The sequence below is a fragment of the Citrus clementina genome, unplaced genomic scaffold, assembly GCF_000493195.1.
Source record: "Citrus clementina cultivar Clemenules unplaced genomic scaffold, Citrus_clementina_v1.0 scaffold_3, whole genome shotgun sequence".
Classification (NCBI taxonomy): Eukaryota; Viridiplantae; Streptophyta; class Magnoliopsida; order Sapindales; family Rutaceae; genus Citrus; species Citrus x clementina.
Genome location: NW_006262339.1, coordinates 40,259,136 through 40,286,160, shown reverse-complemented (window position 1 = coordinate 40,286,160; position 27,025 = coordinate 40,259,136). Strand labels below are relative to the sequence as shown.

At 34.1% G+C, this 27,025-nt stretch overlaps 4 protein-coding genes across 5 annotated transcripts; all 4 read left to right on the top strand.

Moving 5' to 3' along the window:
* The first annotated feature begins 157 nt into the window (after nucleotides 1-157).
* LOC112099976 (probable protein phosphatase 2C 32) lies at nucleotides 158-11,629 on the top strand. The gene is made up of 6 exons (XM_024187527.1): nucleotides 158-352; nucleotides 543-635; nucleotides 2,171-2,366; nucleotides 11,048-11,101; nucleotides 11,348-11,403; nucleotides 11,618-11,629. Exons 1-6 carry the CDS (start codon nucleotides 158-160, stop codon nucleotides 11,627-11,629), a joined length of 606 nt encoding a protein of 201 aa, XP_024043295.1.
* A 1,295-nt stretch (nucleotides 11,630-12,924) lies between these two features.
* On the top strand, nucleotides 12,925-14,178 carry LOC18046582 (G-type lectin S-receptor-like serine/threonine-protein kinase CES101). Its single transcript, XM_006443215.2, has one exon. The coding sequence runs from the start codon at nucleotides 12,925-12,927 to the stop codon at nucleotides 14,176-14,178; it is 1,254 nt and encodes a 417-aa protein (XP_006443278.1).
* Nucleotides 14,179-15,431: 1,253 nt separating this feature from the next.
* Nucleotides 15,432-21,063, top strand: LOC18046581 (exosome complex component CSL4). 2 transcript variants are annotated; one of them, XM_006443213.2, is made up of 6 exons: nucleotides 15,432-15,741; nucleotides 16,793-16,867; nucleotides 17,337-17,425; nucleotides 17,819-17,903; nucleotides 18,430-18,511; nucleotides 20,806-21,063. In XM_006443213.2, exons 1-6 carry the CDS (start codon nucleotides 15,568-15,570, stop codon nucleotides 20,895-20,897), a joined length of 597 nt encoding a protein of 198 aa, XP_006443276.1. In that variant the 5' UTR covers nucleotides 15,432-15,567; the 3' UTR covers nucleotides 20,898-21,063. The 2 variants fall into 2 exon arrangements, with proteins under 2 accessions (XP_006443276.1, XP_024043550.1); XM_024187782.1 differs by having other exon boundaries at nucleotides 18,425-18,511.
* Nucleotides 21,064-21,709: 646 nt separating this feature from the next.
* Nucleotides 21,710-26,446, top strand: LOC18046580. Its single transcript, XM_024187781.1, has 9 exons — nucleotides 21,710-22,086; nucleotides 22,183-22,242; nucleotides 22,335-22,382; nucleotides 23,990-24,122; nucleotides 24,209-24,285; nucleotides 25,026-25,124; nucleotides 25,211-25,281; nucleotides 25,392-25,482; nucleotides 25,579-26,446. The coding sequence occupies exons 1-9, from the start codon at nucleotides 21,853-21,855 to the stop codon at nucleotides 25,687-25,689; spliced, it is 924 nt and encodes a 307-aa protein (XP_024043549.1). The 5' UTR covers nucleotides 21,710-21,852; the 3' UTR covers nucleotides 25,690-26,446.
* The last annotated feature ends 579 nt before the right edge of the window (nucleotides 26,447-27,025 follow it).

The window sequence follows — 27,025 nt, the reverse complement described above, 5'->3', positions numbered from 1 at the left end:
AATGATATCATTCAGTCTTTTTAGATTAAGCAAAAAAAAAAAAAAAATTGGCTCAATAACTGAAAATTTTCAGACCAGTTTTAATTTGTCAACGTTCTGTTTTTCTGTCTAAATATATATCGTTATTGTTCGTTTCTTAATATTTTGTTTCAAGGATATGCTGGATAAGCGTGTGGAAAAGGGTCCAGAATGTGGTGCCTTCTGTGTCACAGCCTTTATTGATGGAGAGGATGTTGTTGTCTCAAACTTGGGAAATTGTAAAGGTGTACTGTGTAGAGATGGAGTGGCTGAAACGCTTGCACCCCCGCATAATGTATACAATTTGGATGAACGCAAGCGGATTGTGGATAAGGTACTAGTCTTTTTTAATTTGTGTTGTCAAAATTAAAAAGTGATGAGGAGCTGAAATTGACATCAGTTTTTATGGTTTAATTCCATGGATACTATGTTTTCACGGGGGATTTATCGGCTTCTCAGGTAGAGATTGGCTTTTCAATGATACTTTCTTTTACTCTAGAAGTATCGGATTTGCTTCTTTGAAGGACTGGATGATAGCTGAGCCTGATACAAATGTCCTTAAGTTCACTTCAGATATGGAGGTTCTTGTGTTAGCTACTGATACATTCTGGGATTGGGCAAGAAATTTTTGCTTAATTTCCAATTCGTTGAGATAAAAGATCAAGCCATCAAATTCTTTTTTTTTTTCAGTAAAAATATTGAAGGGAATAGAGTACGTAACTGTTGATAATATCTGGGGTGTGGTCCATTAATCATTTATTAAAAGCCTCAATAAATCACTTATCGTATCAACTATGCCATTGTCACTTTAACTACACAGTGCTGAGTTTAACTCTCTGCCTGTAAGTGGGAGCAACACTCGGAATTAGTCTCGGCAGAACTCTAGGCATTACTATATCGCTCAAATGGGAGACTAACTCACTCATTTCTCTCGAATTTGCAAAGTGTTCAATTTTACTTTTTATTGGGAATCACAGATAACGATTTCCTCTCATTCTTTCAATAAGTTATTGAATATTTTGGGGAAAATAGCTACTGTCCACTCGTTTTTTTTAATTTTTTAAAAAATACACAATTCTTTTTTTTTTTTTACTAGAATCCACCTAAAGTTACATTTTGTTTCACTTTTCCACTTCCGTTTGGAATCCGTTAAGAAAACTAACGGAAACTTAAACAAATGACCATTTTACCCCCTCCAAAATAAAAATTACAATTTCACCCTAAAAATGCCAAAAATAATCAGATTAAATCTGATTATTTTTGTAGCTAACGGCTACAATATTTTTTTAATTAAAATTATAAAAAAAAACCCCTACATTTGATGGTTGTGGAATTAATTTCTTTATTGACCGATGGGAGAAATAATCTGATTATTTTTTGTATTTTTTAGGGTGAAATTATAATTTTTATTTTGGGGGGTAAAATGGTCATTTGTTTAAGTTTCCGTTAGTTTTCTTAATGGATTCCAAACGGAAGTGGAAAAGTGAAATAAAATGTAACTTTAGGTGGATTCCAACAAAAAAAAAAAAAGAAATTGTGTATTTTTGAAAAAGTTGGAAAAAACGGGTGGACGGTGGATATTTTCCCAATATTTTTCTATCCACTGCTTTAAATATATTTACACTCAAATGGCATTTACTTCTTTGCTCAAATACTAAATTGCTCTTTTCTTTTTGTAAAGATTCTTCAGCAGACTACATTTTCACCTACTCCTGAGTTCTCACTTTCAAAAGTACCATGCGAGTGCAGAGCAATTGCGTGTGAAAGTTTTAATATAAAAATATAATCTTAACTGCCACAAACAAGTTGTTTAGTGAAATTGATTTTGGTAAATTCCTTTAACTTTTCCTTTATAAAACAACATTTTATTATATCACCATTAGATTTTTTTGTTATGTATTTAAAATTAAAAATACTATCATTTTTGCTATACAGATTAGGTGTCATGATGATTTGTTATTGTTAATGTATAATAATAGAAGAAAAATTGTAAAAATTATTAAGCTAATTGGTATTTATTTATTGAACAACTAATTCTTTATAATTATGTTTAAATAATCAGTAAATTTATATAAAAATCAGTTGCTTACATTTATAATGCTAAATTATTAATTCAATGTTGTTGTTTGCATTCTTCTTTTTGTGTCTTTAGGTAGTCATGAATTTACAGATTGATTTAAGTACAAATTTGGATGAGTACAAGAATGTGACTGATGGAAATGTGGTGAATGAAAACACGGTGGATGATAATGATGGCAAGAATTTAGAGCCTTATACTAGGTTGGAGTTTGATACACAAGATGATGCTTATTTTTTCTATCTAAAGTATGCTAAGTATATAAGGTTTGGTATCTTAAAGAAATCCAGCCATCGATCAATGTTATCGAGAGAATTTATTTATGCAAAGTTCGCATGTACAAGGTATGGGATAAAACAAGAATCTAATGCTATCAATCAACGCCCATGTTTGAAAGTAGATTGTAAGGCTTTGTTGCATGTCAAAAGAAACTCTTGTGGCAAGTGGTATGTTCAAAATTTTATAAAAGAGCATAACCATGAACTTTATCCTAGCCATGCACATTATTTTCCATGCCATAGAAGTATTGCATTTTCCAATAAACATAGCATTAATATGTTACATGCATTTGGTGTTGGTACAAATAAGATTTTTGTTGCAATGGCTAGAAAAAAATGGTGGATATGAAAATATTGGGTAAACAGAGAAAGATATTAGAAAGCATTTGGATAAAGAACGTCGACTAGCATTGGAATTAAGTGATACTAGAGCAATGCTTAACCACTTTACGCAAATACAGTAAGAGAATCCTAATTTCTTTTATGCAGTGGACTTAGATAAAGAACATGGGTTAAAAAATGTCTTTTGGGTGGATGCAACTAGTAGAGAGGATTATAAGATTTTTGGAGATGTTGTTTCCTTTGATACTAAATACATTACAAACAAATATAGAATGCCATTTGCTCCTTTTATTGGTGTGAATAACCATCAGTCTATATTACTTGGATGTGCATTGCTTGCGGATGAGACTATGTCAACATTTGTTTGGCTAATACAAACATGGTTGAGGGCTATGGATGGAAAGCATCCAATTGCTATATTAACTAATCAAGACAAAGCTATGAAAGCAACCATTTCAATTGTCTTTCCGAATACACAACACCGGCTTTGTATGTGGCACATATTAAAGAAGATTCCTAAAAAGCTTAGCCATGTGATAAAGAAGGATGAATCTTTTATGAGAATATTCAATGACTGTGTTTACAACTTATGGTTGGAGGACTTTGAAAAAAAATAGTGGAATATGATTGGAGAGTTTGAGCTTGAAGGGAATGAGTGGTCAAGATCATTATATGAAGATCGCAAGTTTTGGGTGCCTATTTACATGAAGGATACATTCTTTGCTGGATTATCTACAACCCAACGGTCCAAAAGCATCAACTCTTTTTTTTTTTGACAAATATGTTAACAAGAAGACATCATTGAAAGAATTTGTTGAAAAGCACAAATTGACTTTACAAGATAGACAAAGAAAATTAAGCTATGCAAGTTTCAGTACATGGCATAAGAAACTGTTGTTAAAGTCTCTTTCACCCGTTGAGAAACAAATGTGCACAATCTATACACATTAAGTTTTCAAGAAATTTGAAGTTAAAGTTTTAGGAGCATCAATATGTTTCTCATTATAAAAGCTAGAAGTTGGCACAATAAAAACCTTTGACGTTGAAGATTTTGAGAAAAATATAGCTTTTGCGGTGAATTGGGAAGCAAGGAGTCAAGAAATTAATTGTTTGTGTCGATTGTTTGATCATAATAGATTTCTTTGCATGCATGTACTATGTGTTCTTCAATCTCTTGGTGTTTTTAATATTCAACCTCATTACGTATTGAAGCGATGGAGTAAGGATGCAAAGAGTTCGGATTCTTCAAGTGTTACAAGTAATATTCCAAAGGGAATACAATTCAAAAAGCAACTTTTCGACAAATTATTTCATCAAGCTATAAAATTGGGTGAGGAAGGCTTAATGTCCAGTGAGAGTTTCAATGTTGCATACTGTGCATTATATGATGCATTGGAAAAATGTACAAGAGTGAATCGTTCTCTCAAAGAACATTAAGTTGAATTGGATCTTACAATGTTGACAAGGAATGGCAATTTGCTGCATGATATCTCATTACTTAATCCACAAATATCAAGTCCAAAAGGAGCTCCTAAAAGAAGGAAGAAAGAAATTGATAAAGAAAAGAAAATGATACTCAACACCAAACCAAATCGAGAAGGGTTAGTTAACACACACACACACACACATTGTTAATGACACATTTAAATTGTTATATTTTTATTTATTAATGATAACATTTTTTTCTTTTTTTAAGGTTCTAAAGAACGTTGGGACCAAAAATTCCTCTCAAATAATTGTTTGTTATATAAAAATTTTTATGTTATATTTTTTTTTTGTAGTTATTAGAAATTTATTTGTATTTAGTAGCTTCAATTTTTCTATATTTAGTCCCATGAACATTTAACCTTAAGGAATGAGAATGTTATTGATCTTTGTGATACACAAGATTGCTTGCAAGAAATGGTATGTTAAGTATATTATTTTACTTTTTATATGTATTATATTGTAATTTATCATATATTGATATTTTTGTATTTATTGGAACTTACATCGAATAAATCTAAAATATCCAATAGGATGATAATGAATCTTTGAAGAATTTTTCTAGTGAATATCTATTAGATGTTGGTTCTAAATCAATAGTGTTTAATGATGGTAATACCTTCTTTGAATACTTACTAATTGTTATAATTTATTATTAATGTTGTTATAACATTTATTTATGTGTATAGGTTGTAATATATTTATGTTCAAACAATGAGATCTCTTGACACTTTCAAATTATAAAGAAGTTTTCAAGGCAATGTTTTCTTCACCAATAGTGAATTGTTCAATCCACAAAGAAGAACTATTTTTGTGATCAATGTTCTTGGAATAAAATTGTATCATTATAAGTAGTTATAAATGTTGTTGATTATTCTTGTTTTTGTGATAAAACTGTACTCCAAGAACCATTAGGGATAATGAAGTTTATAAATTAAAATTGTTTCGGTTGAATAGTTGAGAGTGCTGGCATGTAATAGTTTGGGTTGTGTGATTTTTTAGAATTTTTTTCTAACAAACAAAAAGAGAAGGGCAATTTAGTATTTGAACAAAGAAGTAAATGACATTTGAGTGTAAATATGTTTAAAAGTAATGGGTAGAAAAATATCCAATAACTTATTAAAAGAATGAGAGGAAATTGTTATTTGTGGATCTAGTAAAAAGTAAAACTGGACACTTGTCAAATTTGAGATAATTGAGTGAGTTAGTCGCCTATTTGGGCGACTAACCGTAACACTCCTCTAATATATATTGTTAGATTGTAGCCTTAAAAAATTAAATGTGTAGCCTAAACTAAATATTAAAAAATGAAAAGCAATATCTATATATTTTGTAATTTAAACATGTTAGACAAAGATAGATTAATTAAAATATTGTATGTGTATGTTTAATTTAATTTTATAGTCGAATGTCAATATCAATCATTGGCGTTTCTCAAGTGTTTTCTTGTATATTGATACTGCTAATCCGACACCAACAAGTATTAAAGACATCATCTAAAATTACAAGCAGTCAATATTACAATAACTACCTCATTTATATGTAAGAAATGCCCAAGTGTGTCTTTTTATTAATCCATTTGTCATATTTGTTATGAAAAATGTCAAAGAGACTGATAGAAATAAGGTAAGATCAAGTATGGTCTTATTTTCAGATTAACAAAATAAATAAAAAATGGTCTTAATTTGTTCATCTTTGTGTTATGTCAAAGTTTTCTATTTGAATATTATAGCTCATTTCTTATTACTTTCTTTCAACGATATGCATATACATGCAGTGTTTAGGGGATGGTGCTTGCTGCATCACAACCTTTTTATTTGTTGTCTCAAACTTGAGAAATTTTAGAGGTGTCCTCTGTAGAGATAGAGAGGTCGAACCCCTTGGATCTCAACATAATTATAATATATACAATTTGGATGAACGCAAGTGGACAATGGATAAGGTGGTCATTTTGATTTCTGTTGTCAAACTTACAAAACGATGAGGAACTAAAAATGATTCCATTTTTTATGGTTTAACTACGTTGATAATGTGTTTGCAAAAGGAGTTATAGGCTTCACAGGGAGAGGTTAGTTTTTAAATAATGATGATTTCATCTCTAGAAGTATCGGACATGCTTCTTCGAAGGACTGGATGATAATTGAGCCTAATACAAATGTCCTTAAGTTCACTTCAGATATGGAGGTTTTTAGTGTTGGCTTCTAATGGAGTTGATAAATGGGTTACAAAAGTTTGTCTTTTGAGCTCTGACGGCTCCACAACGGAGTTTTAATGAAAACTTGATCTGAACGCCCTTGAGCTTGCATTATGTGAAAAGAAATAGAAGTTTGTCATTCTAAATGTTGAAAGTGTTTCTTTGTTGCATTGCTATTTAGATACTCGTATGGAAAAGGAAAGATATTCGGATACTTGTCCAGTGAGTTATAAATGTTTGTCCCCTTGAACTATAATGTCTCCATAAAAAGGAGTTCTAATGGAAACTTTATTTGAGAGCTCCTGGGCTTGCATTATGGCAAAAGAAAAAGAAGTTGTTCACTTTGGAAGTTAAAAACTTTTTTCTTGTTGCATTGTTATTGAGATGCTAATATGAGAAAAGAAATAAATTAGGATACTTGTCCAATGGGTTGTAATATCCGTATTTTTTAGCTCTAGCAGCTCTGTAGTAGCAAGTCAATTGGAGACTGTTTAGGGAAGAAATTGAAGATTAATATAAGCGGCACATTTCAATAAAAAATTGTATGATTAAAAATAGCCACCAGAGAGTACCCAACCTACACCATGTATACCTCATAATTGAGTTCATATGTGGGGTATGTTATATTAAAAGCGACATGGTTAAAGAAAAATCTTCAAAATATCAACTGTATGAAATATCTCAAACTTTGAAAGAAAATATTTGATTTTGCAGAAACAAATAAGGAATATCTTGTTAAAAAAGAGAGGACAACTAGCTGTCATACCTATAAAAAGTAAAAAACAACACACTAAGAATAGTGGTCCTCAATTGCCATGCCCAAAAATTACCAAAACAACCTTTGCAAAGGTGTCCTGACCACTGTGCAGTGTACACCACCTTTACAAAAGAAAAAACCACGCCAAATAGCATTCTTCTTCTTCCCCAAGCAAGTTCCTGACGACACAAAAATCATGATAAAGGTGAAAGGACAAAAAACCTTGAAAAGACAATAAAATCAACATTAGAAATGCTTCACTTGGTAAAGCAGCTAGGGTACTCTATATATAAAGACACTAAGGTTCTACTTTTCTCATATATAACAAAAAAACACACATACACTCCATTAAAGCTGAGGTCTTCATCAACCTCCAACCATTATTACAAAGTGCTTACAAGCTCTCAAACCTTAGATAACAATTTTGACTTGAGCGTCGGAGTGTGGTTGCCGACCACCCCCATCTCCACATTTGACCTCTTTTTCGTTGTTTTGTAGGTCTAAGTGTTCTTTCAAGTTCTCTCACTCTAGATTTGTACCTCTTACCATAACCATCCTTTCTTATTCTTCTTCATCTCCACAAATCTCCACAAAGTCCTAAAATAACCTATACACTTCGATTAAGTAAGATACCCTACATCCTAAAAATAAATTCATTATTTTAGTCAGATTTTGCCCATTTCTCTTACACTTAAAATCTACCTAAAACAAATACTTTATTGGAATGCCTTGCATTAAATTGTTAATTTTTTTTTGTGTTTTTTCTATAATTTCCCTTTTACGTATTTTTGTTTATCAGTAACTTTTGAAAATTTAGCATTGAGTTTTTCTTCTATTTTCATCTATTTCGTTTTATATGCCACTGTTTTAAAGTATTAACACTTATTTTTTGCTTATTCTTCTTTTTATAAGTTATTTCGTTTATTATACCAAAGTTTGTTTATTCCCAAGAAAGTGTTTGAAGAGTAAGAAGTCATCAACTTGTCTAGCGAAAAACCTTTTAGTTCTTAATTTTTTTTTTTTGGTCTTATCCACGAAGTATCTTGGGGAGGGCCCCAACTGTGGGAGGCACCTTTAAGCCCGTACCACAACCCAGACTAGAAGTCCCCGCTCGAACCGGGAGGCACAGGTTCTCCCAACAAAGGCGACTTCCCTGCGACTCGAACTGAGGAGCAAACCCAGTCAAGCCACTTAAGGGGACTCCATTGCCAGTGGAGCCAACACTTTGTTGGTTTTTTAATTCTTAATTTGATAAGCTTTAATTCTACGTGTATTTTTTACCCATTTGTTCTTTTTGTTTACTACAGATTTATTTACGCAGTTGTATCTTTTTTGAGATTGTTGGAAACCTAATTTTATATTTTTTCTTTGAATTATTGAATCATTGAATCATTGAATTTGATGTGCAAGTGTCTTGGCTAATATTTGCTGGCTTCTCTTACCGTTGTTCAATCAAATTAGGATTATCTTCTGTTCTTTTTTGTTGGACTTTTTAGTCTGGTGTTTGGGGTGAGAAACATCGTGACTAAGTAAGCATGGGCAGAACATGCTCTCGTCAACCTAAAATGGCTCCTCGACGAAAATCCTCCCCGTCGATACGTGTGGCTGGTCACGTGAGTAGAGTTGGCTTGAGAGCCCAAAGTCGAGTCAAACTAAAGACTTGAGAAGGTCAACCCGTGGCCTTCCTTCAAAGGGTTCGAGCACGAATCCCACTCAATAGTAGTTGTACTACCCACTTACTCACGATTGTGTAACTGACCCAACAGTGGTCGTGGAGGAGAGCAATCTGATAATTCCGATTGAGTATAAAAGCCACAGAGAACGAAGGTAATGGGGGTTGGATAACTCTTTACTTGATTTCCATATATTCCCTCTCTCTATAATTCACTCCACTTTATTTTCTTTCTTTTTTCTCTCGAAAATTAGGCTTCCTGAGGATTATGGTACAAGTTTCTTTCAGAAAATGCTCGATTACTGACTTAAACGTCAGAGGGTTTTCATTGGAAAGACCTTTGATGCCCCTCTAACTAAGCATTGTGAGCGCAAGTGGTCCGGTTTAGCAAGTTTGTGCTTGAAGTTGTCTGCTAGAGTGAAAAAGCTGCAGTGCGAAGCTGGTACCCTAAAAACAAAGTTAAATGTTGCCATGGGTGCCTGGTCGCAAGTCTACCGACCAGATTTCTGCATCAATAAGTCTGAACTCTACCTTTTTACCATTGTGAACTGTATATTAATATGGAGGTGAAGGACCCATGGATTGTGAAACATTTTTCCTAAAGAATTTGATATGCCTTTGTTAATATTGTTTTACCATTGTGAACTGTAAATTAATATGCAGGTAGAGGACCCATGGATTGTGAAACATTTTTCTTAAAGAATTTGATAACCCTCTGTATATCTTACACATGTCATGATTGATTCTTTTGGGGAGAATACTGTATTCTGTTGGAACCAGAGATATCATTGTTGGTATATTCCGTTCTCTTGTTTTTTTTTTTTTTGCTTTTGACAGGCATTCTCTTACATTTTTTACTAGTTCAGTTGTTTGTATCATTTTTACAACTAATCGGAGTTCAGTGCTCATAGAAGTTTTATAGAAACTTTTTAAGTTTATTTATGAAATGTTGTTCTATTAGGCATTAACGTTTTGATTTATATTGAATCTTTTTATTAAGAAGAGGATGTACTCATATTAATGACTGAAATAGTAGCTGAAGCATGCGAGCTTTGCAGACTCTGGATGCAGACTTCATAAGCTCAGGGATTATGATTGAAGATCTATATTATAAAACAGCATTAATAACGAATGTGGTTGAAGTTCTATACTTTATACTTTAAAGACATCAAAAACAAATATGATTTGTTTCATACGTTTATCAAAGAGGGATTATGATTTGTTTCATAAACAAATATGATATATGATTATGGTCTATATAATCAAGTATCATAAGCATTCGTAATCGAGTAGCCTACTTGGCTTCTCTTCACTCGTTACTTACATCCTCCATAACTTTCATGTTGCATGCTTGCTAAAAAAAGCAGGAATGTTTCATCAGTAAATTTTGCTAAAATTGGAGAGGTGGATGCCGGTTTTGAATGTATTTAATTTGTTCATCTCTTTTTCTGGAAATACTAATAGTCTATTAATAACTTACTAATTGGATATGTTTTATCATTTCACTAACAGATTCATAGTGACAGGTTGATCACATAAGAAGCTTTATCCTTTATCTTAGTGTAAACTTGTCAAAAAATCTTTTTGGAAATGATACAGAGATGAGAGCTTCGATCTTGCTTGTTGAGTCTTCTTCATTGACATGAAGATTGTACAGGGAACAGGAATTTTGTTGGTGATTCAAAGTTAAAACAATGATTTCGCTTAGTCTACATTTCTGTAAAACATAATATAACCGGGCTTTATGTTTTGTCTATGCTTGGTTGGTGACTTGGTGTTCAAAGATATATCTTATAAAATTGGTTGCTATTTTATATTCTTGTGTCGCTACAGAGACTTGGTTGTCTATGGTCTATTGGTGTTCAAAGATTACACACTTATTATAGTTGTTAGAAGCAAGACGATTATCAAATATATTTACAAATTCATAAGTCTTCAAATAGAGGATTTTTGAGAGAGTTTGGAATTAACAATATATGGAAATGCATTTTTTTAATTTCAGCCATTTTCTTACAGATGAGTTTGTTTGATAAAGGGTGGGTGCCATAAAAGCAAATGACTGACTGGGGTTTAAAGCCAAATGTGGTGACTCATCACATTATGATCAGTCATTATTGCAGCAAAGGGAAAGTATATTCTGCTTTGATGGTTTAGAATGCCATGGTTTAGCAGTTTTCCGAATGTGCACAGTTATACGGTTTTGATTGCTGCTCTGTACAAGCAGGTTGTCGCCCTAGCAAGGGGGTGGAGGATTCAGCTTGCTCTAATGTCATTGTGGGTATTTGCAAAGAATAGATGTGGTGTTGATCCTCTCTCTCTCTCTCTCTCAAACTGCTATTCTGATTAACTGGGGAAGAAAAATCTAGCTAACGTGGAATTTGCTATTTATATCCGCACCATGTGCAACGGAGAGGAGAATATGAGGAAGCTTTCCTTTGCTCGGATAAATTGTTCGTTTTGGATGCATGCCTTCCCTTTGGTTTTTACTTTAACTTTATGGAAACTTATTTGATAATGACAACAGGATACTGCAAACTGGAGAACCTTGATTTGCCCTTGGGTGTTTTAGACCAAAACCTGGTATTAATTCCTAAAGATATGTTATGTTCAAGATGCTGTTGAATGCACGCGGTTGTATATCCTGGTGATGTTGTTTATGCGGGTGTAACTTTACCAATCATTTCTTACTAAAAGAAGAGTTAGAATTCCAATTAAAAAAAAAAGAAAAGAAGAGTTAGAATGGTTTATGCCAAACTTTGTACATCTATAATGTTGTAATTTCTGGATTTTGTAGGGCAGCTCATGATCGGTTTGATGGTTTTGAAATGGTGCAAAGAGTAGGTGTCTGGAGGGTATTTCCACTAATTAGTTTGCGCTTCTGAAACACATTTATTTTAAATATTAAGTACTCTGCAAGTGTACATAAGATGAATTACTCATAAGATGTCATGCTAGTTGCGATGTAAATATCCAATATTAACGAGCGCATCGAAGATATTATTGTTGTGGCATTGTACCATCATGCAATCGATTTTTGTCTAAATACTTAGCTCCTTGTTGTGCCTCCACTGTGGGGCTGTGGCCGCTCAATATTTGTCATGCATGTGCATGCGCTCGTCTTGGACCCAGAGAGACATTACATTAAAAGGTAATTAATGATTTGTAGGGCCACGATGCTCCAACTGCATCGAGTAATCAAACCTTGCGGCATGACTCGGCTTTTATCAAACCTCGTTGCATGGCTAGCAAGCCCGGCCCCTAAGAATTTTCAAAAGTACTGGACCACATGAGACTATTCGTATATAGGTCAAAAGTTGTTTAATTGATTTATAGAGTCGCCTGAACTGACTTGTGTGAACCAGAATAACTGACAAATTCGAAGTACCTATATGTGTGTGTATCCCTTAATCATTTGTTAAGTAGAATTATTTACAATGTTAAGATCCAATATCTAAGTTAAGATTTGTCTGTGAATTTATAAGCACTTTGATTAAGATTTGATTGTGAAGTTATAAGCACTTGAATTTTTCTGCTTACATTTTGAAGGATGGCTCTACTCAATTTGTAATATCTACGGTTAGAATTTGGAAAATATTGATCAAACATTTTAACAGAACATTTCTACAATCCGAATGTAATCTTTGATGGCATGTAGATTCTGCTATTACTAATACATTTATTAGTACTATGGATCTTACATATTATACAAATTTACGATGCCTTTGCATTGGATTCCTTACCATTTTATTTTACTATTCAATTCATTAGTTTTTATGCAAATAATAATAGACTTCTCTTATTTACTTTTCAAAGTTCCAAGTTAGTTAATCATTGGAGGTCTATTTCTGTGTACTTTTCCAAGTAAACCAAAAGGTTATTGATAGAGCAAAGTCTTCAAGGCCATTAAATGCAGCACTGAAAAATCTTTAGTTTGTGGGACAATGCTCTCCTATGACCAAGATTTTTCAAAGACATTTCTTGTCAGACTACCAATCAGCAAAACCTTAAAGAAATCTATAAATTAAGAAATCACAAGGATGGAATGTCATAATAAGAGCTTCAAGCTACAAGAGTAAAGAATTACACTCTCATTTGGCTAAAATGACTTGGGTTAGCCTTCTTTTTCTCATTGTCCCAAGCATTTTACTATTGCCTCACTCTCTTTCTCAAGCAGAATCCGACACACTGAAACAAGGCCAACAGCTGCACGACTGGGACGAGCTCGTTTCTGCTGAAGGAGTGTTCAAGCTAGGATTCTTCAGCCCTGGCTCCAAAACAGTCGACATTGGAGTCATTGCTCCTCGTTACATCGGCATATGGTTCAACAAAATTCCATTTTATCCTCTCTGGGTAGCCAATCCAAACAACCCAGTTCCTGACTCTTCCGGCGTTCTAAGAATGGACACTGATGGAATTTTAAAGTTTGCGTACAAAGGAGGCTCACGGATAGCTGTAAGTTCTAACCGAGCAAAGAAGGCTAATTCGGAGACTAATATCACAGCCACGCTGCTAGATTCCGGAAACCTTCTTGTTAGACAGATTGGTGCCGATGGAATAGCAGGGCCAATTTTGTGGCAGAGTTTTGATTATCCGTCAAACATGTTGCTGCCCGAAATGAAACTAGGCATTAACCTGAAGACAGGACATGAGTGGTACCTTTCTTCATGGTTAAGTGAGCAACTGCCTTCTCCAGGAGCCTTCAGACTTGGCCTGAATCCCAATGGATCTCGCGAATTGATGGTGTGGCGGCGAGGGGAGGTTTACTGGAGAAGTGGGGAGTGGAAAAATGGGAAATTTGAATTAGCACCTGAGCTAACAGAGGGAACATTTACAAAGCAACTTGATGCATACCAATTCAGGTTTGTGACAAATGAGAATGAGCGATACTTCTCTTATTCTAAAAAAAGCAACTTTATTCTGTCAAGGTGGTTGCTGAACGATTTAGGCCAAATTGAGCAGTTCACACGGGATACGAGCGGATGGATATGGGAAACTACTAGCCCCTGTACTACTAATTATACAATGAATGCGACAGGTGTTTGCCTAAACGAAAAGCCTTCAAACTGTAGGAATGGTTCAGAATTCTTCGCGCCGAAGAAAGGGTACATGAATGTCAGTTTCACTGGTGATCAGATAGATGATAATGCAGGCTTGGCTCTCAGTGATTGTCATGCGAAATGCTGGACCAATTGCTCTTGTAGTGCCTATAGCTCTGTCTTTGACAATGGCACTGGATGTGAGTTTTGGTCCAGGGAAGTACAGTTTATTCCGGATGAAGGTTTTGGTCGTGAAATTTACTTGCTTACTTACGACCAAAGCATCAATGGTACAAGTAGTTATCATCGTGTTCCCTAATTAGTTTCTTAATCTCTTCTTATTATAAAATATGTGTGCCCCTTTGCTATTCAATAAAGTGTGTATAGTGAAATCCATGCTAAGGGCATGAGCTATGTATATGTTGTCGTTTCATTACCCAAATAAACAGGGTAATGATCTTCCTTTATTAATGCAATAAATTAACTGTACTACTATGGTTATGAATACTGCATTTTGATTGGATTATGCGTCCCTAACTGAATGAGTAATGATAGAATGCTCATTTCAATCCTACCTAAACCTGAGCAAAATAAGAGTTAAGTTTGAATTAATGATAAAATTATCTTAAAATTTTGCTTTGGAGTGGGCTTCATATCATTTTTCTAAGTAAATAAGGTATTAAAAACTTATTAAAGACTTAAGGGCATGTTTGGTGCGCGGATTTTAAGGGGCATGGGTTGAACAAAATTTCCAGCATCATGCTTGGTGCAGATAATGAGGTGAGGACAAGGGGGTGGCTAATAAAGACCCATCCACCCCGCGACTTTATGCGGTCTCGCCACATTTATTTATTTTTTAAAATTTTTAATTCAGTTCTTTAATTTATTTTTATTAAAGGGGAAAAAAGCGTTTTTTGTTATTTATTAAATATAAATATTTTAATTGTGGCTGGCGACTTGACCACCGTCAACCGTTGTTATTTTTTGATATCTTTTGACATTAATATTAGTACCAAAAGAATTCTTATAATGAGTTCTACACAATTGTATTAATATCTCTACCAATAAAACTTCTGGTTATCATAAATATATAGTAAAAGTTTTAGATTTTAAAATTTGAACTGTAGATTTACGATGAACGAGAACTCCTTTTTCAATGATTTTAATATTTTGTATAGAGCTCGATAAGGTAATTTTATGGTACTAAATATGACTTAAACCAAACAAAATTTAAAAATTTTCAGTGGTGGTTAGCAGCAGCCAATGGTGGTTGCCGATGATTAATTTATTTTTTGTTATTAAATTTAAAAGATTATAATTTAATATAATCTAATAATATAAAATATAAAATACATAATTCATTCCATACTTATACCAACCGTAAGTTAATATATTATTAAATACATTATAATACAATATAATTCAGTACAATCTATTACAATGCGGTGCACCAAATACATCCTAAGTGGAAAAGTAAAGTTCCATTTTTTTAAGAGGTCCAAAATGTAATTCTATCTTTAATTTAATAAATTTTAAAAATAAATTAAGATTTATTATGAAATTTAGCGGAAACACACCGCGGCGGTACAGAACAGGCTTACTGCTAGTGCTAGTCTCAGTCTGCTAGCTCTGTACGATTGTAGTTGTCTCTTGTTTGTCTGAAAAAGAAAAGCAGAAACAGAGGAAAAACAGAAACAAGGGAGAAAAGATGGTAGTAAAAGAAGAAGAGATGGTATTGGTAACACCAGGAGAGGTGTTGGGGAAGGCAACAGAAGTGAAAGCAGGGAAGGGAGCTTACGTGGCCAAACACAACGGTCTCGTCTACGCTTCTCTCACTGGTCTCCTCCGCACTCTATCCCCTCCTCCCGACTCCCCCGACCAGGTCACTTTCTTCTTCTTTTTCCCCATTCGTTTATTCATTTATCTTAATTTAATTTAGGGTTTTAAGGGTTTAGGCATTATCTTAATAAGATTTTTTTAAAAGTTACATATTAATCCTTATGGGTTTATTCTAGGGTTTTTAGGGTTTTAGTGCAGGCCACGGGGGTTGTTTGTGGCTTTGATATATACAGTTTTATGCATTGTAGCCATGCTTGTAGCTTGGATCCTCGCCAAAATGTTGGGTAATTGGTTGTTTTGCTACTGTTGCTCTAGTTGCTTTCTGTGATCAGCTATCTGGGAACTTTCTAGAAGACAGATGGGCTCGGCCACAATTATGGAAGTTTGTGTTGTCCGTTGAATGCTTGGCCAAAAGTGGCAAGTTGGGAAGGTTTCAATGCATATTGAACATTTATATTGAATGTGGATTAAGAACAAGCACTTTTGATATCTAAAAGACATGGTATATATGGTTTTTTAAGTCTTTATGGCAAATTCCAATACAGTTGTTTAGTGTGGCTGCTTTCCACTTATGTAAAGCAAAGAGAAAGAACACAAACCAAAGACTTAGCCATGTTGCTTATTCATTTCCTCCATAATCTGAGGCAATCAGAAGCTGGTAAAGATTTACAGGGCTTGGTATTTTTTTATTTTTCTCAAAGGGCTTGTGAGAAATGTAGGTTTACACACCACCTTTATTTTGATCTGCTTAAGAGTGAGAAAGCAGAAATAAAATAGTCAAAAATGCATAAAAAAGAAAAGAATTGTCTAGGCAATTCAATGCTATTCCTTTCTTTCCTCTCTTTCCTTGCAAGATCCCCATAAAAATTAGGGTTTGAGAAGTGGTAATATAGCCAATTGATTTCCAACTAAAAATCTGTACTAAATGATTGGGGGGAATGTTTTGAATTTAATGCTACGGTCTATTCACTGTGTTTGATTGCTTTTCTTGGACCCCCATTGCAGCATTTTTCAATTTTGAGCTTATGTTCTTCTCCATTCTTGGTGCTTATTGTTCCTTTTTGATTGACTGATCTCTTCATGATCATTCGCAGAGAGCAACTGTGGAAGTAACTGGTCACAAGGCCCATGGCCCTGTTCCAGAGCCTGGTTCTGTTGTCATTGCCCGAGTAAGTTCTTTTAATTATTCTTGTCTGTCGGATCAACCTGGTTTAAAGATGGTACATTTATTGAATGTTATTGATTCGAAAAAGAAGATCAGATTTTCAAATTCTTTCTTTCTTGTGCTTTTTGTGTGGATCCATTATCCATTTTGTTAGGTGGTGCTCATAGACCCCTTCTTCAGGATTTTGTCTCGGTTGTTCAGTTGTTCAGTTTCAATGTTACATGCTCTGGTCAATTGAACTTCTTATTTAATGTATGACTGAAACATAGTTTTACCCTTTAAAGATATCACATTTAAATTCAAGCTCTAAATGTCCTGGTGGGGATAGATGTGATTGTTAGGTTTTGTCTTTGTATTAAAAAATCGCCCGTAGCCTAATTACTATCATCCTTCACTGTTATTAACCCCATTATTTAGGTACGTTATGTTGAAGATTTGTCAAAAACAGCTGATGTTATACATGTTCACTACAGGTTACGAAAGTGATGACTAGGATGGCTTCAGCTGATATTATGTGTGTTGGTGCCAAGTCTGTGAGAGAGAAATTTTCGGGCATAATCAGGTTTTTTATCTTCTATATTGAATTATTGATGCATCTATTATATGGATATTTAGGAAGTTGCAAAATGCAGCTTAATTATAGTCTTTAATAGTTTAGGATAAATAGCAGTCTCAATGCTTGCCCCCTATAGTGACTTAAATGTTTTGGCAGCATAGAATCAGGTGCCCGATGTATGGTAAACTGTTATCGATTATCATTTTGGGCAACTGTTCCTTACTGTCATATGAACTTTTCATGTTTTGCTTTACGACGAAGTATATCTTAATCCACAATATGGAGATCTTCAGACTGACATCAGTTAACTTCAATAATGGCTCATATGCTCAATAAATTTGTATCATTTGAATTGAATTTGGTATGGATTAAGCTTAAAGGTAAGCTGTTATTTAACAGGCAGCAAGATGTTAGAGCAACTGAGATTGACAAAGTGGATATGCACTTGTCATTTCGGCCTGGGGACATTGTTAGAGCTTCAGTGGTATCCTTTATGCTTTAATTCCTCTGCTCTTGTGAGCGTGAAATTACTAATATCATCTAATAGAAACACCTAGATGTTGGCTTTTCAGAAGCAGATCCATAATAAAAATTTATATCTTGCACAGTTTTATTTATTTATTTTTTTTAATTTCTTGTAGTTTGGATGGCGGAGAAACTTTCGTATACTGATTTACTTAATAATTTGATGTTTGTTCAAGTTAATGGTTATGATTGAAGTGGAAGAATGAACTGAATTTACAATTTACCTGTGGTACTTCTGCTCAAAATCATGGTAATGGTTTCTAGCTTGCTTGAATGTTGTTAAAACGACTCAGATTAATATGATATGGAATGGCTTCAATATTATTATGATTGAAGAATAATGGCTGGAAATGTAAGATTGACTGTGTAGATGGTTATTTTTTGAGTATCATATTCTGTATCACTTCATTGGACTTCACATTTGTAATTAGCATTGCTTATTTCTTGGGAAAAAGAGCAGTCCTTAACGCGATCCCTTCGATAAGCTGTCCCTTGGAGATGCACGGGCATATTTTCTTTCCACTGCAAAAAATGATCTGGGTGTTGTGTCAGCAGAGAGTACAGCTGGTAAGCTTGTTTATTGCATTTCAAAATATGATCTGAACATTATATTGTTTTATTCTTTTTGGATTTTCTGTATTTTACAAATAGCAAGCAATATCATTTCATTTATAACTTTGTTTAAGTTTTCCTGAGTAATTTTGACATGTTTCTTTCTCTTCAGAATTATAGTAATTGTATCTAAGCAATCACTTTTTTCGGTTTAACCGCGTTATATTGTTTACCTTCTGGAGGAAGGTAGAAACTGATAGAAAGACTATAATGTTTATCAGACTCATTAGACGTGAGCTAGCTGACACATAATAGTTATTGTTGAACTGAGAATATGCCTTCGACTCCTTTTACAATTTCTTTTTTTTTTTCTTTTTCGAAAACACAATATTGATGTGTCTTGATTAGGATTGCACAATTTTCAAATTGTAACTTAGGTGAATACCATATAAGTACTAGCATCCATTCATGACCTAAAGTACTGCACCAAACATGTGTTATTTATACCTGATTGAGAGCCTGCTAGGGTAGGTTTGCTCTGCCATTTTCCTTTCATAGAGGTATTAGGTAATCCGCATAAGTATTTATTCAATCCAGATACCCCAGAAGACGTTCCTCATCTTTGAATGTATGTTTACCTATTTACTTAAGTCTACCTCGGAACCTAGTTTCATGGTCCTGGTTATGTATTGCTTATGTTTAGATGGTTGAGATTCATTGGGTAGGTACAAGAGAATTAAGCATACTTCAAAATTACCTGTAACCTATGGAGAAATAATCTGGCATCACCTTATGGAAGAATGTTATATGTTTCAATATTGGCCAAGTATTTATTTTGATAAGTCAATTAAGCTAGTTAGTAGTTGAGTTGTTAGAGTATCTCCAAAAAGCTCTTCAAATGAGATTTTACTTCTTATTTGAAGAGCCACATCAACAATAAGGGTTCCAAAAGGCTTTCAAATAGGATGATCCTTCTCTCTTTTCAATATTGACGAGTGACTCCCTCTCTTCAAATAATATTATGTTCTTTTTTGTGTCATCATTATTGAATAGAGAAAAGTACTATAACTACATTATTGAAAAAATAGAGGGTAGTTAAATTTGGTGAGGGAATAATTTGATTAAAATAATATATGCTTGTTTCTACTTGAAGAATCTTTTGGAAAAAAAGCTTTTTTTTTACTCTTCTATTTACCATATAAGTAAGGAAGCCCCTAAGTTACATTTAATGTAACTTACACCAACTCACATGAACTGTCTGTGATGTGGGGGCCCATGCACTGTTCATGTGAGTGGATGTAAGTTACATTAAATGTAACTTAGCATTTGCCTATAAGTAAATAAGTATTTGAAAAGTAAAATTAGATAAGTCTTTTGGAGATACTATTCTTTGCTATCTTGTTAGCAGATGTGCTTACCATTTAGCAACAAAATGTAACTTGCTTGCTTTATTTAAAGTTGGTTAAAAGAAAGAGAAGAGCACGGACTTGGCTAAAGACTTATTTGCAGTAACTGGAGGTTAAAGCTTGCTCAAATGAGCTTATTCTTATTACCACTTAAGATTTTGTCTTTTAATTTACAAAATAGGCAAGCAGACAGATCAAAGCTCAGTTGTACCAAAGTGGTATAAGAGGTTGGCTAAGGGTGGAACAATTATAATTTTACTGCAACTTGAGTTGTATTTGGGAGTGTATTGGTTTCTCGAATTACCAATACTTAATTGCGAGGCCTAGATTTCCTCGAATTAATCCCATTTAGCATCTACTTTTTCTATTTCATTTGATTTCTTGTTACAAATATTTGTGTCTGAAACATTTGGTATCAAATTTGGTACACTTGAGCTTTGATTTGTTTACTTTCCTCTCCTTATTTTGTTAATTAAAACAAAACTTGAAGTGGGTAATGAGAATAAGCTAATTTGAAGTAGCTTTTAACTTTCAGTTGTCAAGTCCATGATTTTTTGTTTTATTCAGCTAGCTTTAAATAAAGTAAACAAGTTATAGTTACTAAACGGTAAGCACACGTGCCAACAAAGAATTCTAACAACTCAACAATTATTAACTGGCTTAATTGAATTATTCAGCGATCAATAAAACTAATTCAAAAAAAAAAATACTTGGCCAATATTGAAGCAAGTAGCAAAGAATTCTTTCTCCCAAAAAAAAAAATTAACAAAGAATTCATCAGTACATCTTATTGTGGTCTTTACTCTTCATCAAGCATGCACATGAACCTGCTTTTTTCTGAATAATTTACTTGGATATGATTACTGCATGGACTTACCAATAATTTAATGTCGTCCGTCGTAGGTGGAACCATGGTTCCAATAAGTTGGACCGAGATGCAATGCCCATTAACCGGCCAAACAGAGCAAAGAAAGGTTGCCAAGGTTGGGACTTGACCCAGTGAAATTGATCTTGCGGTAGAAGAATCTTAAATGTGATTTCATAGATTTGTTGGAGAAAGCGTACTTTAAAAATTTATTGTTAGCCAGAGAACTATAATTCTTGTGTTGAATTCGAATCTGTAAAAGCCAAGGTATGAGAAGAAGAATTTTATTTTTTCAATTTATTAGTGTGCAGGGGCTTCAAGAGTGCCCATAAAAATTTTCATTCAGGTGTTCTAGATTGGTCAACAAAATCAGACCATTTGTTTGCTACATGGAGGTGGACTCTTCAACATTTACAACTTTTCTTGTCATAGAACTGAGGAAATGAAAATTTTCATGTAATGATCGGACTTGTGCCGCCGATTTTCTGAAACTTTTGAAGTGACTAGACATCTCTGCAAAGTTTTGCGAAGGTTTTTTCACCCAACCCAACCTGATCAAATATAGCTCTGCTGGGAGCCTCTGTATTGATGCCTTGAGAGCTTGTATATCAGATATGCTGTGCTATGTCAAATATAGTTATAATCGGTATAGTTATATCACATGTAATAACTTTTTAAGAGTTAAAATTGTGAAAAAAATTAGTAGCAATAGCTAATACGGCGGACCCTGTCTTCTTCCTTTTCCAAAGTTACATTTTTATAGAATCGTTAGCATAATTAAATGGAAAATATCCCTTGCAGAATATGCTTTTTCAAATTCTGTAATTGAAAATTGAAAAATGAAATTTAATAAGGAGGACAAATTTCTTTTTATAAATTTGAAATTAAAAATATACACAGAGTGAAATCAGCAAGCAAGCAAGCAGTGCAATCAGACGGCTCCAAATATACACCTTATCCGAAACATTTCCTTGTGGGGTCACCACTTCTTATTTTTTTCATATTATCGTTGATTTTAAGCGTATCAAATTTCGAAATAATACAGGAGGGTTCAGTTAACGTCCAAAACTGCAAAGGAAAAATCAATGGCTTCTTCTTCTCTTCTTCTCCTGCAACTGCAACCTCTCAACTCTCTATCTTCCACTTCCCATAATACCCTTCTTTTCCATCAAAATACTCATTATATCCCTCCTCTCAAAGTCTCCGCAAAACCCTTTCTCTCAAGCTCAAAACCTCTCACTGTCTTGTTCGCTCTCACTGAATCAGACTCCCCCAAGTCCCTTCAACCCGATTCGCAAACCCTCCTTCAAGAACTCGCTGTAAGCATTGATTAACGTATAATTATGTCTGGTTTTGTATTTAGTTCCTTGCAATGATTTTTCTTTTTTAAATTCTTTTATGCGGCTGTTGTGCAGGATTCTTTTGATCTTCCATCAGATTACTTAGCTCAGCTACCACGTGATCTTCGGCTTGATGTAAGTCTGTTTATTTATACAGTGTTTAGGGCTAATATTTTTTATGAAAATTGAGATGGTATTTATTTTTGTTTGTATTGGTGTGTCTGTAGCTAAACGACGCCGCTTTTGATCTTTCAAATGGGCCGGTCGTCGATGAGGTTAGTTGTTTTCTTTGTTGGTTAATGTTTAATTGAGGTTTTTATAGCAAATGCAGAACTAAGAACTACTGATCCTATTTGTTTATTGATTAACTTTACTATAATGTTTTTAACTGAATTTTCACTAGGATCTGATTTGAACCAATTGGATGGTTCTCACAGGATCTATCTCAAATCTGATTCAAACAAATAAATTTATATTTAGGAGGAGATTGAGCTAATAAAAGTTTAGGTTTTTTTTTTTTTTAATGGTTTAGGGTAAATATTTGATGAGGTGATTTGGCAGATGAGATGAGGTGATCATATGGGGAATAATATGGAGCGTCCAATAGAGTTCGTGGGAGTTAATTTAGCGAGTTAATATGGGGAGCTGAATTAAATTAAAGAGTAGCTTAGGTGTGCTTAAGGATACTCACGTAGCTGAGGTAAATTAGGTGAGCTCATACATGAAATACAATTTGGGCAACAAAATCATCATAATAGAACACACAAGATTTTACGTGGTATAATCCTTTGGCCTACATCTACACAAGCATCGCATCTCCAATCTACTATATGAATGAAGTATTACATGATTTTTTGTACAATATGAACAAAACCTCATTAAAGGTTGTTAATGATGAATGATAACAGGAGAGGAAATATGGGTTTACTGGAAATATGGGTTTACTGGGGATAAGAGAGTTCTCTAAGAGTAGAGTAAGGGAGAAGCTCCTTTGGAAGGCAAGGTGGTCAAAGTCTTCCACGAAGTTCTTAAAAATGGAAGAAACCCTAAAAACGGTGGAAGGAGATAAAACAGACTAAAAGTCTCATAAGAGCTGGAGAGAGCCAATAAAGGGATCCTACTATGTACCCTTAGGTGAATATGTATAGGTTGTGAGCCCAAGGGGTATTTTCATTTTTTCTACCACATGGCACTTCTCTACTGGGTGGATCTTCTTAAAATAAGGATACTCTAGATATTTTACTCAATTGAGCTCGTTGGCCAAGCTAAATGTGGTTTTTATCATTTGGACCCTTGTCCACGTTGCACTTGTTGACTGGGTGGCTCTACCGCCTCTATGAAGGTAGTTATAAAGATGCTAAGGTGTCCTCTATTGACTAGGTACTTTTGTAGATCTGATTTCTTATTGGTTCCTTGTTCTTAGGCTAGAAAACAAAACTTTTTCTCATTGGTGCGGAGATTTAGGAAACACATGTTTGGCACCAAATATCTTGGTTTCTTTCCATTTTTGCCTTTTGATAAGTTAATTCTACTAAGATTGGACTTATTCTTGATTGGCTCATGTGATGCAGTTGAGGTGTCACTTTCTCCACCAATCAACTTCTTCTTTATTATTCCTTTGCCATGTGTCAGCTTGCAACTTGCCCATAGATATCCTTCCAAATTTACCTCAAACAATTTTTATTATCATGATTTTTGTTTTGTAATGATTCTCTTAGTATCTGTGAATTCAAGCAATCTCAAGATATGTGATGAAAATGATAATATTTTATTTTAGATCCATTTCAGTTTAGTATTTTCTTAGGCTATTAACTTTGACCATCAAGTGGAGTGAATTTTGTAACATTTTGTTCAAATTTTTTATTTAAATTTATTTTTTCAGTGCGGTCAAGAGCTGGGAGAACTATTGTTAAATCTCACTCGAGCATGGGAACAAGCTGATTCATCAACTTCCCATAGTTTAGTGAAGAAGCTACCTGCATTGGAGAGCTCTTTGACAGACAATGCCAAATCAGGCAAGATCAAGAGCATATGCAGTTGATGCTTAGATACATGGTAAAGATTTTGTACTAAAGCTTGTTTCCATCCACTTGCTGTTTAGCATTTGGAAAGCGCCTGATATCTGCTGGAAGGAGATTCCAAGCAATGGGTCAGTATGGTCAAGGTGAATTACAAAAGGTATCTTGATAACCTATAAGTTGGCAGTGGCGGCTCTTCTTGTTATTACTTTCTTTTTATCGTAATGAAAAACTTTCTCTTATAAATTTGTGAACTAATAGAGTATATTGAGGACCAATTCTTCAATGGTAGAATAAGAGAAGGGACATCGGACAATACCCATGCACTTTTACTTTCAATGGGGATCATTGGTATCACTAGTGGGTCATAAAATGTTCTCCTAAATTTTTCTCCTGAATTTCAATAGTGTTCTAGAATTTCTGGTTCAGCCCCAAGAAACAATCATATATTCTACTGAGTTTTGCTGAAACCCAAATCAACTTGGCTGCAAAACATCCATCTGAAATCTAGAACCTATAAATGTTATGGCACTTCCTTTAATTTGAAAGGTATTTGAAAGTGTGTATGCATAAGTTATACAAATTTCTGATATATTTGCATATGGCAGAAGGACTTGTATATTCTTCATGATTAATGTAAGCAATTAAATATATGCCGCTCTTGTTCTCCTCCTGGTGCTCTTTTAAAATTACAGACTTGTGATAACTTTGAACTTCCATTCCTCATAGGCATCAACTTTTGAAAGTCATTAAGTGTCCTGGAGTGATCCTTTTCATCATCTTTTGCATCAACAAGGGGGTGATTATGTCAGTTCAGGGCCCTGTATCTTTTTAATTATATCTAGAAGTTCATGAAAAAAAATTTCCTATCTTAAACATAACACAACTAGCAGTTTACAGATTGCAAAAGCAATGACTGCAGCTGGAAAGCTGCTCTCTGCAAGTTCAATATCAACAACCATTGATGAACAACCAAAGAAGGAAACCAGGATGTTGAAGGTAAATGAAAACTTTGCAATGTGTTGGGATGTTAACTCAAAGAGGAGCAATTGAAATAAATAAATATTGTTTTTTCAAAACTGTAGTTTGGAGAACTTCAGGTTGAAGTGACACCAGAGAAAGCCTACATTGGGGCAGCAATTGGATTTGTTTTTGGGTAAATATCCTATTTCAGCTGTTAATTTTGTTATAAATTCATTTGTTACTATTAGGCATGACAGAAAATTATCTTCCATTATATAAATATACTGGAAAATTGAAATGTAGGATTCTTTCATGGGAACTTGGTCAAGGCATCCAAAGCACTCCTGAGAGCTCATTGCAGTATGCAAATGACAATGCTTTGTTACTGGCAAAGGTATTTGAAAACAATGTTTTATTCTTATGTGACCTTGTTTCCAGTTATTCTATGAGGCCACTATTGCTCACTAAGCTTGAAAACCTTTGGATGCAGTCATTAAGGGGAGCTCTACTTGCAGCCTGCTATTCATCAACGTTGTTATCTGTTTTCACTGTCATCGGACTTTTCTTATATGGAAGACAACTTGCATCAAAAGAAAAGTGACCACCTTAGTAATACCTTGTCTCAGATTTGCTTGTAAATGACAATATCACTATTCTATTTAACAAGTCAGCTCTTAAATTTCACTGAAATAATGAATCAAAGAATCCAGAATCTAGAATATTGCCTTAAGGTGATTCCAGAGGGTATGAACATTAGTTAGTTATGGAAACTAATATTGGTATCATCAGGTTCCTTCTTTAGTGTCTAAGGACATAGGAGATAGGAAGTTTGTCCTAGTTCATCCATTTGACAATTCTTATGTTCTATTTTATAGTTTGTAAGATGTCCCTGGACAGCTTTGTAACTTTCATTTGGCACAGCCAAAGTACAGTTTTATGTACATGCTTTGACAATTGACTGATTGATTGCTTTCCAAACATCAAGAATTACTCTGATTGGTGTCACACCCATAAGCATGAAGGTAACAAGTGCATTGTTGAACATTAAACCGGCAATTCACTCAGTAACTCCTGGGGCCAAGAGCAGGAATGATTTGCAGATTGCAGTGGCAAATGTTATTCCAACTGAGGAAAATGCTTTCCTGGAAATGGCAGGGTAGATGTTCTATTCTGTGTTATGAGGTTTTACATCCATTTATTTGTTTTCTATACATATGCCCATTTTGTCACTCAGCCTGTAGCATAAATGATTCCTGTTAGTTGACCTACCACTGTAACTTGCAATTCTTATTTTAATGATAGGAAAGTGTAAACTGCAGCGACTCGGATCTGCATCAACACTTTGGACCTTGTGCATCTTTCATATATAAATAAGATTCTTCAAATGCAAGGGAAGGTTTAAGAATTATGATGGTATTTTGTGGTAGTTTAATTTATTGATTCAGTTTACAGTTGTCTCTTTCGTATTGTTATTATATAATTTATTCTTACTAAAAACTATGCGGCAACTTGTCTGTTCATGTATTGTTGAGACCTTGCATTAATCAGATTCTTCTGCTTGTGAAAGGGCATCCATAGAGGTGTATTGCCGAACAGTCCAAGACGCTGTCTCATTCTAACAAGTAATGAATATAATTATAGGTAAGACTCTGCTTAATTAATTCAAGTTGTGGTTGTAATTAGGCTATTGATAAAATAATTGACGCAAACAAGTTATAGATGTCTTAGTCAAGTGACGAGAGCTATGCTGAGAGGTCATGTTCTTAGCTTGCTTGTGACCCTTTGATTTAATTAGTAACCATAGCTTACATCTTTCATAGTGTCAGTTGTCTTTTAAAAAAGAAAAAATGTGTTGGTAAATAGATTGCATGATCAAATGATTCTGATCCTTTGCTATCTTCTTATATTTTAGTCTCTTGAATGACTTAGTTCTGGTG

What these genes read in the sequence shown, in the direction of transcription:
- LOC112099976 (XM_024187527.1), top strand. Translation starts at nt 158, where the DNA reads ATGCTGGATAAGCGTGTGGAAAAGGGTCCAGAATGTGGTGCCTTCTGT. An exon ending in GCAAGCGGATTGTGGATAAG is followed by an intron (nt 353 to 542) that starts GTACTAGTCTTT and finishes GCTTCTTTGAAG; the next exon opens with GACTGGATGATAGCTGAGCC. An exon ending in TTGCTCTAATGTCATTGTGG is followed by an intron (nt 11,102 to 11,347) that starts GTATTTGCAAAG and finishes TAATGACAACAG; the next exon opens with GATACTGCAAACTGGAGAAC.
- LOC18046582 (XM_006443215.2), top strand. Translation starts at nt 12,925, where the DNA reads ATGACTTGGGTTAGCCTTCTTTTTCTCATTGTCCCAAGCATTTTACTA.
- LOC18046581 (XM_006443213.2), top strand. Translation starts at nt 15,568, where the DNA reads ATGGTAGTAAAAGAAGAAGAGATGGTATTGGTAACACCAGGAGAGGTG. An exon ending in CTCCCGACTCCCCCGACCAG is followed by an intron (nt 15,742 to 16,792) that starts GTCACTTTCTTC and finishes GATCATTCGCAG; the next exon opens with AGAGCAACTGTGGAAGTAAC. An exon ending in AAATTTTCGGGCATAATCAG is followed by an intron (nt 17,426 to 17,818) that starts GTTTTTTATCTT and finishes GTTATTTAACAG; the next exon opens with GCAGCAAGATGTTAGAGCAA.
- LOC18046580 (XM_024187781.1), top strand. Translation starts at nt 21,853, where the DNA reads ATGGCTTCTTCTTCTCTTCTTCTCCTGCAACTGCAACCTCTCAACTCT. An exon ending in GACAGACAATGCCAAATCAG is followed by an intron (nt 24,123 to 24,208) that starts GCAAGATCAAGA and finishes CTTGCTGTTTAG; the next exon opens with CATTTGGAAAGCGCCTGATA. An exon ending in GTCAAGGTGAATTACAAAAG is followed by an intron (nt 24,286 to 25,025) that starts GTATCTTGATAA and finishes AGCAGTTTACAG; the next exon opens with ATTGCAAAAGCAATGACTGC.